This window comes from Prionailurus viverrinus, chromosome D4 (genome assembly GCF_022837055.1).
Source record: "Prionailurus viverrinus isolate Anna chromosome D4, UM_Priviv_1.0, whole genome shotgun sequence".
Lineage (NCBI taxonomy): Eukaryota > Metazoa > Chordata > Mammalia > Carnivora > Felidae > Prionailurus > Prionailurus viverrinus.
In genome coordinates this window covers 9,158,309-9,171,588 of record NC_062573.1, presented here as the reverse complement: position 1 = coordinate 9,171,588, position 13,280 = coordinate 9,158,309, and the positions used below count along the sequence as shown (strand labels likewise).

Here is a 13,280-nt window from a genome sequence, read left to right as displayed (position 1 = left end):
GCCTGGTTTCTGCCCAATCAATGAGACCAACCAGGAGTTCAATGAGACACTGTTGTTAAAATAAACCAAATCACCACACTGACTGTTTATCGGCCAGGATTCCCTTGTTGTACGCCTGGCCATGAGTTCATTTGAAAAGTATAGACCCTGCATGACTACAACGCCAAGAGATGAGGGGCGTCTAGTTGGCTTAGTCAGTTGAGCATTCGACTCTTGATTTGGGTTCAGGTCATGAGCTCATGGTCGTGAGATCGAGTCCCGTGATGGGCTCTGTACTGAGCGTGGGTCCTGCTTGGGATTCTCTCTCTCCCTCTCTCTTTCTCTCCCTCTGCCCCTTCCCCAACCATGCCTCTCACTCTCTCCCTCCATCTCTCTCTTTCAAAACAAAAACAAAAACAAAACAGGGGTGAGTCCTGAGATCACTTCTCTCAACATCAGCTAGATGCCATCAGAATTTCCAGCACTTTCTGTACAAGTGTGAGTCTTGAGTTGCCAAATGATTCCAGATATCCCCAGGAAAGTGGCAGCTCATTTTATAGTCATGTACACTGGGTATATTGCAAGGCCTTAGTAATCTGTGTTCTAGGGGTATGTGATCCTTCCTGGTTCTCAGTCTTTTTAGAATATGACAATAGCTATAGAAATGGGGCACCTATAAACATATACAAGTTAGCAAGTAGTTTTAAGAAAAGCATAGACTTTCCAAAGTAAATAGCAGGGCCTACAAGCACACAGAAAGGGCTATGGAATTATTTGCTCTAATAAAAATCATGGTTATGATTCATATGCTCCAGGTTGGGAAACAATATGGTTCAAGAGCATTGACATTGAATGGACTTGGGTTCAAATTCTTATGCTGCCACCTACAAGACAGTTACTTAACATCTGTGAGCCTCGGTTTTCAAGTCTTCAAAATGGGTCTTTAGTGGGGTATACAGGAGATCTTGATATAAAGAAATGAGCTCTTTGCCCGGCAGATGAGAATCACGCAGTAAATCGTAAGCATAAGTATTATTTTACATCCGCCCTATTGGTTTTTAGGTCAGGTGCTTTCTACATGTTTTCCAATGAAATGCAGAACAAAGGCTCTGCCACAGAGGTGTTTTTATGCCCGTTTCGTAGAGCAGAAGACCTAGAGAAGCTCAGAGGGTTAACTAGTCCAAGGTCTCATCACCATCAAGCCTGCCCTCCGGATCCTCCTGATTCTATCTGCGTTCCGACTGAGTCTTTAATTGATACTTTCGATCCACTTCCTAAGAGGAACTCCGGTTGTCCTCATCACAAGGCCGAGAACAGAGTGCTCCTGGGTGCATGAAGGAAAACCAGCTTGGATGCGGCCAACTGGGTGGACGTCAGCAGCCCCCTCAGTCATGAAGACACTGCCCTTTTATTCAGCGGGCCTTCCGGACAGAGCCGCGGGAAGGGAGAAACATGGAGCCCCATCAGTGCCTCCAGGCGCTGCTGATCAGACAAGAAGGGCCTAATCACAAGCCCCTGCCCGCACCCTGGGCTCTTTCTGTGGAGGACCCACCCCGAAGCTACTGACCGGCATTGGCAACAATCGCTCAGCCTTCCACCCTGGGGGCCCGAGGCCACACGGGGTGACAGGGGGTGAGAGAGGAGGGGGCTTTGTGGACAGAAAGACCTAATCATGTCCGGTGCCCCCTTCCTCTACTATTGCGGTTGGGCAAGGACTTATTCCCATCGTACCCACATCTAGAACTGTGCTGTGCTGACTCAGAGCCTCCCAGCGAAGTCAAGCAGGCTTGGGGCCCAGGCAACAGGGAACCAAAAGGGGGGCCTCGGGAAGGTTACCTCTCTGGGCCTCAGTGTCTCCATCTGTTTGATGGGGAGCATGATCCTTATCTCTCAGCTGGTGGGAGGGCCGAAGTGGCTAATGGATATACACACAATGCCTAAGAGGGAGTAGCAGCAGAAAAAAGTATCATATCTGACATTTCTACACTCTGTCCCTCTGTTTCTGCTACTTGTCGCAAGATGAGTTTGGGCACTTATGATGCCCAGCTACTGAGGAAAGGGATGGGTGATGCTACTTCTCTTCCTCAACCTCCTCCTCCGCACCGTCCTCCCTCCTTCAAGTCCTTTCTGCCCTTTGCCCTCCTCCCTCTTCTGCCCTTCACCCTCCTCCCTCAAGTCCTTTCCCCTCTTCTTCTCCCTCTCTCTCCTTTCCTCCACCTCCCTCTTCTTGCTCTCCTTCTGCCTTCCCCTAGTCCCCCTCCTTCCATTGCTACTTAAGCACCAATCATAAGGAAACATTCAATTCAGCAAACATGTATCGAGTTCCTATGTCCCCAGCACTGTTGAATATAATGAAAAACAAAGTTGGCAAGGCAAAAATCCCTTTTCTAAAGAAGCCTATCATCTACTCTATAGAACAGGTAAAACCCAACCCCCCCCCAAACATGCTGCAAGGTACAGGAAAACCAATAAATCATGCCAGAGAAGAGGTCTTAAAAGAGGCTTTTCAGAGGCGGTGGCATTTGGGGGATGAAGGGACATGACTCTGGCCTTAAAGACGTCAACTCTAGTGCCGTAGAGAAGACGCATGTGCTTTGGGAGAAAGATCCTCGTCAAGTTCACCGATGCCTGCCATGCTACTACTCAGTTGACCACAATCTCCATTTTGTGGAACATTCTTTTTATCTTCTTTTTTTAAGCTTATTTAGCTTAGAGAGAGAGAGAAAGCATGAACGGGGGAATGGGGAAGAAGTAGAGAGAGAGGAAAACTGAGGCAGGCTCAGTGAGGCAGGCTCCACACTGTCAGAGCCCGATGCGGGGCTCGAACCCACGAACCATGAGATCGCCACCTGAGCCGATGTCGGACGCTTAACCGACTGAGCCACCCAGGCGCCCCGGTAACATTGTTTACTTGGCCTCCAGGACACCATGCTCTCACCACTCCCTTTACACCTTCCCCTGACACTTCTTAGCTTCCTCTTCCTGTTCCTCATTCTCATTCCATTATCCCAACCCTTCAATATGAGATTCTCCACGGCTCAATAACTGAATTCCTTCTTTTTGTTTCTATCTACACTCTTTTCCAAGGTCATCTTACCCAACCTCACATCATTAAATATCATCTCTATGCTAATTTAGATTTCTAGTCCTCCCCCCACCCCGACTTTCCAGATGCCCATTCAGCATCCACATTTGTATCTAGAACACACTTCTCAAATGTGGTTCACCCAGTTCCTCATGTCGCAGCAAAAGTGACCCCTCCTGCAGTCTCCACTGTATCAGCAAAGTGATTCCATCACTGCGGTGGCTCAGGCCAAACTCTGGGGTCATCCTTTACTTCTCTCTTTCTCTCACAAACATTTCTAGTTCATCACCAAATAATGTCAGCACCACTTAAAAAATGCACCCGTAGGGCAATCATTCCTCACAACCCACATCACCAGCTCTCATGGTCCTGGCCGCCATTTTGTCTTACCTTGGTAAACACGACAGCCCCCACACTGGGTTCCTTTTATGTGTTCTTGCCCTCTGTGTTAGTCTTTTCCACACAGCACTCATAGCGATTCATTTAAAATGTAAGTCAGGTCAGGTTACGCCACTGCCTGAATTTGCAATGGCTTCTCATTTCATCCAGAGTAGAAGTCTAAAGTCTTTTCCATGGTCTACAAATTTCTACATGACCTGTTCTCTCACCATCTCTCTGATTGTAAAGAAAATATATTTCTTTGTTTGCTTGTTTATTGGCTGCTCCCCTAACACCCACACACTAAATAGAAACTCCAAAATGATGGAGACTTTGCTTATTCACGGCTATATATCCAGCTCTTAAAACAGTATCTGACATGTAGTTGATATTCAATAAATATTGCTAAATGAATGAATGTATGAATGAATAAATTTATGGATCATCCCAGATTTCAGCAAAATATTCTCTCTGCATCCCTTTCCACATCAGTGAGCTACCAAGGCAGAGCTCTGCTCTCTGTATACCTCACCAGATGGATACTAGATTAAATTACATGACAATGTCAGCAAAACACTCAATGGGCTTCTTGGAGAGAGAAGTATAAAAATAAGAAGTTATCATTATGCCATTAGTGTTATTACTACCAGTTTGGCTGTTGCTGTTTCGACTACTAATAGCCTGTGATCATTTCTATGATCCTGTCTTTCTCACTCCTCGTGTCCTTCTCCAAACCTCTTCTTTCTTTTTCCGATTTCCTTCTACCTTTGCCCTGTTCTGCGAACAGTTTATGAACCACCACAAGGTCAATGCCATTAGGGTGCCATTCACATCGTCCTCAATCCACCAAAATAAACCTCTGCAGAATCTCCCCTCCCAGCCTCCTTCAGCGGAATTAGGAGAGGAAAGAGGAAGAGAGAACAGGAGCATTTTGAGAAACAAAAGCTCTGAAGTCAGACTGTCAGGGTTAAATGTGGAGCTCAATCACTGACTGAGTGACCTCCCTCACCCCAGTTTCCTCACCTATGAAGTAGGGATGTTACTTATGCTTTCCTCCCAGGAATGGGGTGAGGATTCAAAACGTAGTAAGTGCAATTACATAATAAAATTAAATGGAAGTTAAAATGAATAAAAACAAACAAATAAACATGCATGTAATACAAATCAATGAACACAGGCCCTGGCACACTAGGAAGTGCTGGATAAATATTATCCATTGTTATTTCTGACTCCTCTGCCCTCAGTCCATGCGGCTGTCTTCTGGCTGGGCTGGACCACCTTCTGTTCTTCTACGTGTCTGCTTTATTCATGTCTTCTCTTTGCAGACGATGTCAAGATGGAGCACATTATTAAATAAATTTTTCATAGACGCACATTATACACACAGAAATGTATACATATAAATCACGTGCGTACAGTGCTATGAATTTTCACAAAGTAAACACACCCATGTGCTCCCATCCAGATCAAGAAACAGAACATCATAGATACCTCCAGAAACCTCTTCCATCTCCTGTCAGTCCCTTATCCTCCCTCCCTGAAGGTTAATGCTCTCTGAGCTACAAAAGCAACACATTTTTTTTTTGGCTGTTTTTGACCCGTATAGAAATGGAATCAAATAGCGCATATTCTTTTGTGTCCAGCTTCTTTTACTTAATGTTATGTTCATGAGATTCTTCCATACTGTTGCAGAAAAGAATAGTTTATTTTCCCCCATTTCTGCATTGTAGCCTGTCATATGAATGCATGACAATGTATTTATCCATTTTCTTGTTGATGGGCAATTGGGGCTATTTCCATTTGTAGGCTATTTTGAATAAAGCTGCTATAAACAGCCATGTCCTTTGGTGAACATAGATGGCATTTCTGTTGTGCATACTCCCAAGAATTATAATTTCTGGGTCACAGGGCCAGGACATACTGAGTTTTTTGTAGATACTGCCAAAAGAGTTTTCCAAAGTGGTTGTACTGATTTATTCTCCCACAAGCAATGCAGGAGATGTTATAAGTAAGTTTCCATGTAAGTTCCCATTGTTCCACATCATCACTCCTTGATGTTGTCAGTGTTTTTCCTTTGAACCAGACTGATTGTGGGGTTAGCATACTAAATTGTGGCTTTAATTTACATTTTATGAGGGCCAGAAAAGTTAATCACCTTTTCAAATGTTTATCTGCCATTTTGATATTCTTGTTTGTGAAGTGCCTGTTCATGTCTTTTACCCATTTTCTTGTCTTACTGGACAGTCTGCCTTTTTCTTGTTGTTTTTAGGAGTTACTGATATATTTTGCACAGGGTTTTTTTTTTTTGTCAGATTCATGTATCAAAAATCTTTCCTTCTACTCTGCAGCTTGTATTTTCATTCTATCAATAGCAGCATCTGATGAACAGAAATTCTTTTTTTTTTTTAATTGAGAGAGAGGGAGAGAGTGGGGGATAGGGGCAGAGGAGGAGAGAGAGAAGAGAGGAGAGAGGAGAGAGGAGAGAGGAGACAGGAGAGAGAGACAGAGAGAGAATCTTAAGCAGGCTCCATGCTAAGCATGGAGCCCGATGCAGGGCTTGATCTCATGACCCTGGAATCATGACCTGAGCTAAAATCGAGGGTTGGATGCTCAACTGATTGAGCCACCAGGTGCCCCTGGAAATTCTTAATTTTAATGTGGTTCAATGTATAAATCCTTTTCTTTATACCTACTGCTTGTTGTATCCTACTGAATAAATATCAGCCTATCCAAGAATCATGAGACAGTCTTCTGTCTTATATTGAAGAAGTTTTTTTGTTTTACCTTCCACCAAGAGAATATTATTCTTCCTTAGATATTTTTTCTTTTTTTTTTTTTTCAACGTTTATTTATTTTTGGGACAGAGAGAGACAGAGCATGAACGGGGGAGGGGCAGAGAGAGAGGGAGACACAGAATCGGAAACAGGCTCCAGGCTCTGAGCCATCAGCCCAGAGCCTGACGCGGGGCTCGAACTCACGGACCGCGAGATCGTGACCTGGCTGAAGTCGGACGCTTAACCGACTGTGCCACCCAGGCGCCCCATTAGATATTTTTTTCTTATGACTCCTCTACCTAGACAGGCCAAATGAATTACTCCCTTTTCTGAATCTCCATAATGGTATGCATTACTTTCATTATCTCTATTATATTATATATTGCCTTGAATCTTATGTATTTCCCTGCCCTTCCTCTCTATCTCATCCCCACACTCCACTCACCAGATTATCTAAATTCTTCATGGTCATCTCACTAAATTCTGGTCATGATGCCAGCTAAATAACTCTAGAAGTGGTTGACGCCAGCTAAGTAACTCTAAAAGTGGTTTGTTTTTTTCAACCTCAACTGCTACCTTCATGGTCTGAATCTGTGACCTCTCATCTTCAGTACTGCAATAGCCCCTAATGGGTCATCAACCCTCAATCTACCCCGATCTAATTAACTGGACACATGACAGCCAGAGTGATCTTCCAAAACATCAATCTCCTCATGCTACTTCCTTTTTAAAAACCTTTCCATGGTGCCCATGACCCTCAAATTAATGTTCGAGTCATTAATGTGCTGCACAGGCCTTCCAGGATCCGAAGGATTATTTCATCTTTCTCACCACTGATGTCTCTGCTTTAATCTCTTATGACATTTTCATTTCCTCAAATGCTCCTTCATAGATACTCATTGTCTGCCTCCATATCCATGACCCTGACCTCTTCGTCATCCTCCAGGTCCTATCCTATCCATCTTCTCCGATCCCCTGATAGGTTAAGTCCCCATACCATTTGGTACCATGAAGCCCTCCCATTTTTCTCCACTACAATTCCTTATGCCTCTTTTTGTTTGTTTAAGCCCATCTTCTCTGATAGGGTATATATTTCCTTGGGACACAAACTGTTTCCCACTACATCCTGATGCCCACTTTGACCCAACACAGATTCTTAAAAGAAAGCTGGGATCTTTATTGTCTTCTGCAAGTGCATCAGGTCTAGGCTCATTTTATCCACATTAATGAATTTGACTAGCTTTTCTGTAAGACAGCCCTTTAGGTATCTGTAGACAGTCCTTTTGCCCCAAGTCAACTCTCTTCAGCTGTTCCTCATAAGACACCGTTCTTTAGGAACACTGTAGTTTCTTAGTGTCCCTCTTGAAGTGTGATGCCCAGACCTGGCCCTAACCTTCCAGTTGTGTTCTGACCAATCTAGAATAAGACAAGGATGTCACCTCCTTTTTAGTGGATAACATACTTATAATCATGTAACCAATGGTAGACCTGCATTTTGGAGGACTGAAGCTTATACCATAACTGCTCGTTGAGAAAAGGAATTCAACATGAGGTGTGAAAGTCAGTATTTAGAATGAGAAAATTCGGGGACCTACATGGTGAGGGAGCCCTGGACCTTAAGCTTCATTAGCTTCATGGGAAATCAGCCTCTTACTGGCCCTAAGATCTTAATACCTTCCTGGTAACTAACATCTTGTTAATCCCTTCTAAATTTACTCCAATTATAACTCACAGGTCTCTCCACTGCCAACATGCACAGCAGGGTTATCAAATGCAGGCTGGAGCCAAGCTTCCTGGACTCCAACACTTCTCTCACTTCACAAGGTCACCAGTAGGTATCACAGGAACTTTAATAAGTTGATCATCCGGGCACGCCCAAGGCAGATCTGTCTTATGTACTTTCTTATCAGGTTATTACCAAACCTACTCATCCACTCTTTTCTCTACTAAAGGAGGTAGGGTTATTCTCTGTGTGTCTGAGGTTTGGTTTTGTTGTGTTTTCTTTTAACGCTAAACCACTTTCTTGGCCTGCAATTCCCGGAGGGGTTTTCCATTCAGTGCTCCCAAGTGACTCTACCAAGCCCTCCCTGTGCCATTTTCCAACCATCTTCTGTAACAGGAGCATGAATCAAAGGATTGCCAAGGAACTGGAATATAAAAGTCATATTAGGCTCTGCTTAGCTCCACCTGCAAATCTCAGCTCTGCTTTCCTCCCACTGACATTCAGAGTCACCTTTATCAGACACCTTTCTAGAAGGTCACATTTTTAGTCTGCTCAAAGTTAAAGCATGCCATTTTTTTCCCCCTAACTATAAAGTTAATACATGATCGTTGTGGAAAAGTTAGAAAAAGAACTGGGAAGCCTAAAATAAATCATCTGCACCCTAACCATCCAGAGGTAACCTCTTTTAACATCTCAGCATATTCCCTTGCAATATTATTTTTCCTTACCCTTTCGCATTGTTAAGATCATGCCACACATTCAGTCAGACACTACCCATTTTTAAATTAACACTATATCAGATCGCTTTCATACATTCTTGGAAATTCTCATAAATAACATTTTAGTACCTGCCTAATATTATGTTGTGTGGATACTACATAATTTGCCTAGTCCTCTCATGCGGAAAATTGAGATTTTTACTTTTTTTTTTTCCATTATAAATTATGCTTTTTAAAACAGCACTATCTGTACTCAAAGCCTTGTAATTTTTCCTTATAATGTCCTCACCTGTTCATGATGAATTAACAAGGGTAAAATTACTATTTTAAAGGGTATCTTTTCCTTAAGGTCATAAGTATATCTGGAGCCCCTAACATAGACCTGACATAAAACAGACACTAAACAAATACACATGTTGAAAGATATCAGCGAAGTAATCCCATAATTGTTGCATTCTTTTTCTTTAATTGTTGCATTCTTTTTTTTTAATTTTTTTTTTAATGTTTTATTTATTTTTGAGACAGAGAGAGACAGAGCATGAACGGGGCAGGGGCAGAGAGAGAGGGAGACACAGAATCGGAAGCAGGCTCCAGGCTCTGAGCCATCAGCCCAGAGCCTGACGCGGGGCTCGAACTCACGGACCGCGAGATCGTGACCTGAGCTGAAGTCAGACGCTCAACCAACTGAGCCACCCAGGCGCCCCTTAATTGTTGCATTCTTAACTAGCAGTGCCTGAGTGTCTGTCTCTGAACACCCTGTCAGCATTGAGTGTTCTCATTTATAAACTCTGCTGAAAGCACACACACACACACACACACACACACAAACACATATGTACGTGTGTATACATATATTAAAGACTACAGACGACGAATGAATAAGGAGAAAGAAGATTACGTAGAACCAAAAATTCTATAAAATGCTCTATAGCTCTTGGAATTCAAATAACACCTGCCAAAATACATTGAAAATCAAACACAATAATCTAGGAAATTCAGACAGCAAGATATGAAACTTTAATATATATTAGGTCTGGAGCATCTATAAATAACACTGTTTAGACATTTTCATCGAAATAATCAGATAAAGCTCCCATTTTCATACTTTATATCTGAAAACTAATTAATAACCATGAATTTAATGTCCTGTATATGTTAACATTTTTAAAAGGCATCATGTCCTAACTGTCCTAAGTTCCATATTTGTAGTCTTCCTTGGTTTCTCCGTCTTGCATCTTTGTCTTTATTCTGCCTCCACATCATGCCTCCTCAAAATCCCAAGGCTCCCCCCCTCCCCCTCTCTGGTCTCCGATTCCCACGGGCATCCTACCTTGAAGGTGCAGTTTGCTCTCCGTGCTTTGCAGAAGGACGGAACTCACAGAGTCCAGATTGTCATAGCTGTTACAGCCCAGAGGCCCAGTGCGTGTCTCTGTGACCTGGAGTGCACATCAAGGGTGACAGGTGTGAGACAGGTGCCCTTGTCAGAGACCTGTGAGACAGGGCCCCGCAGAGTCAGCCCTCAGCAGAGCAAAGCCGGCAGAGAAAGTCTCCTGGCCTGAGCCAACGGCCACTTCCTGGGCACCTCGCCTGTGGCAAAGACCACACTTGGGCTATCACCAAACAGGCATCAGGATAGCAGAGCAATCGAGCACACAGACGGGACCCATTCCCTGGCTCTCGCTTCACAAGGTCACTCTACGTATTATATGAATTAATACGTTGAAGCACAATAGTATATTTCAAAAGCACGTGCTTTAGAATCGGGAGAACCAGCATGAAATCGTAACGGGGCCATGAATTTGCTGTATGACCTAAGGAAGTCACTTACCTTCTCTAAGTTTCTGTGACCTGAAGCTAGTAAATCCTTTCCAGGAAGGGTGTGAGACAAGACACGACGGGTTTGAGCGCCTGATGCTTCGCACATGTTAAAAAATGGGCATCATATTACCCTAGATCTCTATAATCTGTGATGAGTACATATACACTATTAGGCAAGAACGATGAAATTATCCCCATTTTCTAGAAGATGTTTTATAAACTTGAAGTAAGTATGATTTAGGATGAAAAGAGGCTTCTCATCCCTTTAGCCTTAACTTCCCATAATTTCACAAGATCATTTATGGGCGAGTTTTGAGGTTTGCATCCAGTAAAGACACAGCCTCACTTGTCAGGAATGGTGTGACCTGCGACATGGCCACGTGACTCTCCAAACGCCAGCCACGCCTTCCCCCAGCTGCAAAACCCTCCCTTTCTCAGCCTCAAGGTCCCATCTATAAAATGGTAGCAATACTTTTACCCACCTCAACAGGTAAAAGAGATCATATTTTTGAAGCCTTTAGCACTTAGGAAACTATATAAATGGAGGGTCTGTGAGTCATGTTTTTTTAAACCATTTATTCTCTGTGTGTGTGTGTGTGTGTGTACAAAATAATAACATAGTTGTTATCGGTTGAGGCTCAAGACGACCAGTTCGTTCTGCTAAGGATGCCCTGGGCAAAAAAGCTACCAGCAGAACTTCCTCACCTGGGTCAGCTGCTAGTCTTAAACAAAGCTGGCGATTCTAGCCAGCTGGTCTTGAGGTAGCATGAGAAATGGCAAGCGAAACAGCCAAGTCCCAGACTGAGTGTGGAAGACAGTGGTTCTATAAGAATGGCTCCTTGAGTGGCCTCTGGGCAATTTCTCTGAGAAATTCCTTGTAAGGAGGGAGGCTGCATTTCCAGGGTGCACAAAAGAAGATTATCTTTCGACAGAGCCTCCACATCTCAATTCCACATCCCATCCAGGGGGGGAAAGAACCATTCGGTGATAATGAAAACCAGGCTCTTGCTTCACTCTGACTCTGATGGCTTCATAAAGATCTGTCTTTCTGTGCCGAGCTCCCTAACGACATAATCCCCCCAATGGAGGCGATTCTTCTGGGATAAGCTGGCTCTTTGTTTGTCGATCTGATTTATTTCTCTCTTGCCTACCTCCCTCCTAGGAACACCCTCCCTCATTTTTCTGTTGGCTTGGTCAATGTCTAACTCCACTGCCCGAGTCTCCCTAAATGCCTTCCCCCTTACCCCCTCCCGCCTCCTGCTGCCCCCCCCCCCCCGCCACCCACACACTTTTTCCCCAGAGATATTTTTGAAAATCTTAATACAAGGCTTGGTCTGTAGAAATTGGATCGAAGATTGAGATGTAGAATGCAGGTATAATCTGGTTTAAGAAAATGTGAGATGCAAAAAATCTGCACTGAAATCGTGAGAAAAACTAATCCTTTACATCAAAATTCACCCCCCATTCTCTTTATAAAGGTAATTCCTGAATTTATTGCATTTGAAATAGAATCTTTTTTTTTTAATTCCTGTGCTCTAAGGCACTAAATTGAAAGTCTAGATCCACTCTAGTCAATGTGGCTATTTAAATTAACACAAATTAGGGACGCCTGGGTGGCTCAGTCGGTTAAGCGTCCGACTTCGGCTCAGGTCATGATCTCGAGGTTCGTGAGCTCGAGCCCCGCATCAGGCTCTGTGCTGACAGCTCAGAGCCTGGAGCCTGTTTCAGATTCTGTGTCTCCCTCTCTCTCTCTGACCCTCCCCCGTTCATGCTCTGTCTCTCTCTGTCTCAAAAATAAATAAATGTTAAAATAAATAAATAAATAAATAAATTCACACAAATTAAATGAAATAAACTTACAAACTTAGTTCCCTGGTAGCCACATTTCAAGGGCTCCATAACACATGTGACTAATGGCTACTGTCTTGACCATAGATATAGGGCACTTCTACGATCTTGGAAGGGTATATTGAATAGCACTGGTGCAGGGGAGTATGGGTCAGCACGTGACAGAGGTCCTTTTTTGTAAATAAAACTTTATTGGAACACAGCCACACCCATTTGTTTGCATACTGTCCATGGCTGATTTTTGTGTTACAGCTGCAGAGTTGGGTTGTAGCAACATTGACCATATGACATGCAAAGCTTGAAATTTTTATTACCCGGCCTTTACAGAAATAGCTGAGTCCTGGTCCAGAGACGAATTGTAGTCCCTGTTAGGGTATTCTAGCTGTATAACCCTAAACAAAAAAAGTCTTTAGCTCTTGGACGTCAGTTTCCCCATCTGTAAAATGGGGAGGGGTGAGTAAGGGAATGGAAACCACAAATGTTTAAATTACTGGGGCGCCTGGGGGGCTCAGTTGGTTAAGCGTCCAACTTTGGCTCAGATCATGATCTTGCAGTTTGTGAGTTCAAGGTCGGTGTCGGGCTCTGTACTGACAGCTCAGAGCCTGGAACCTGCTTCGGATTCTGTGTCTCCCCCTCTCTCCACGCCACCCATGCTTGTTCTCTGTCTCTCTCTTTCAAAAATGAATAAACATTAAAAAAAATGGAAAGAATTACTGATCAGGCATCTGTAAGCTGCCTCCTGCTAGCTCTATGACCCTGTGAAAGTCATTTAACCACTGTAGCTTTCAGTTTTTTCACCTAGAAAGGGAGTCTAAAAATCATCAACACGGGAGAACTTTAAGAGCAAATGAGAGGACTGTTGATTATTATGCCATGACCATAGCCAGAGCTGCCCCAGTAAATCAGTGCACGTGGTCACCCCAAAGACAGTGCTCCTGATCTTACAAGGCACTGGA

At 43.6% G+C, this 13,280-nt stretch overlaps 1 protein-coding gene across 1 annotated transcript in view; it reads right to left on the bottom strand.

Moving 5' to 3' along the window:
* The window catches only part of BRINP1 (BMP/retinoic acid inducible neural specific 1), a 175,495-nt gene that overhangs the window by 44,167 nt on the left and 118,048 nt on the right, over positions 1-13,280 (bottom strand). Inside the window, exon 5 of the mRNA XM_047830438.1 lies at positions 9,989-10,094. Coding sequence (XP_047686394.1) covers positions 9,989-10,094 — 106 coding nt within the window. The remainder of the gene's footprint in view (positions 1-9,988; positions 10,095-13,280) is intronic.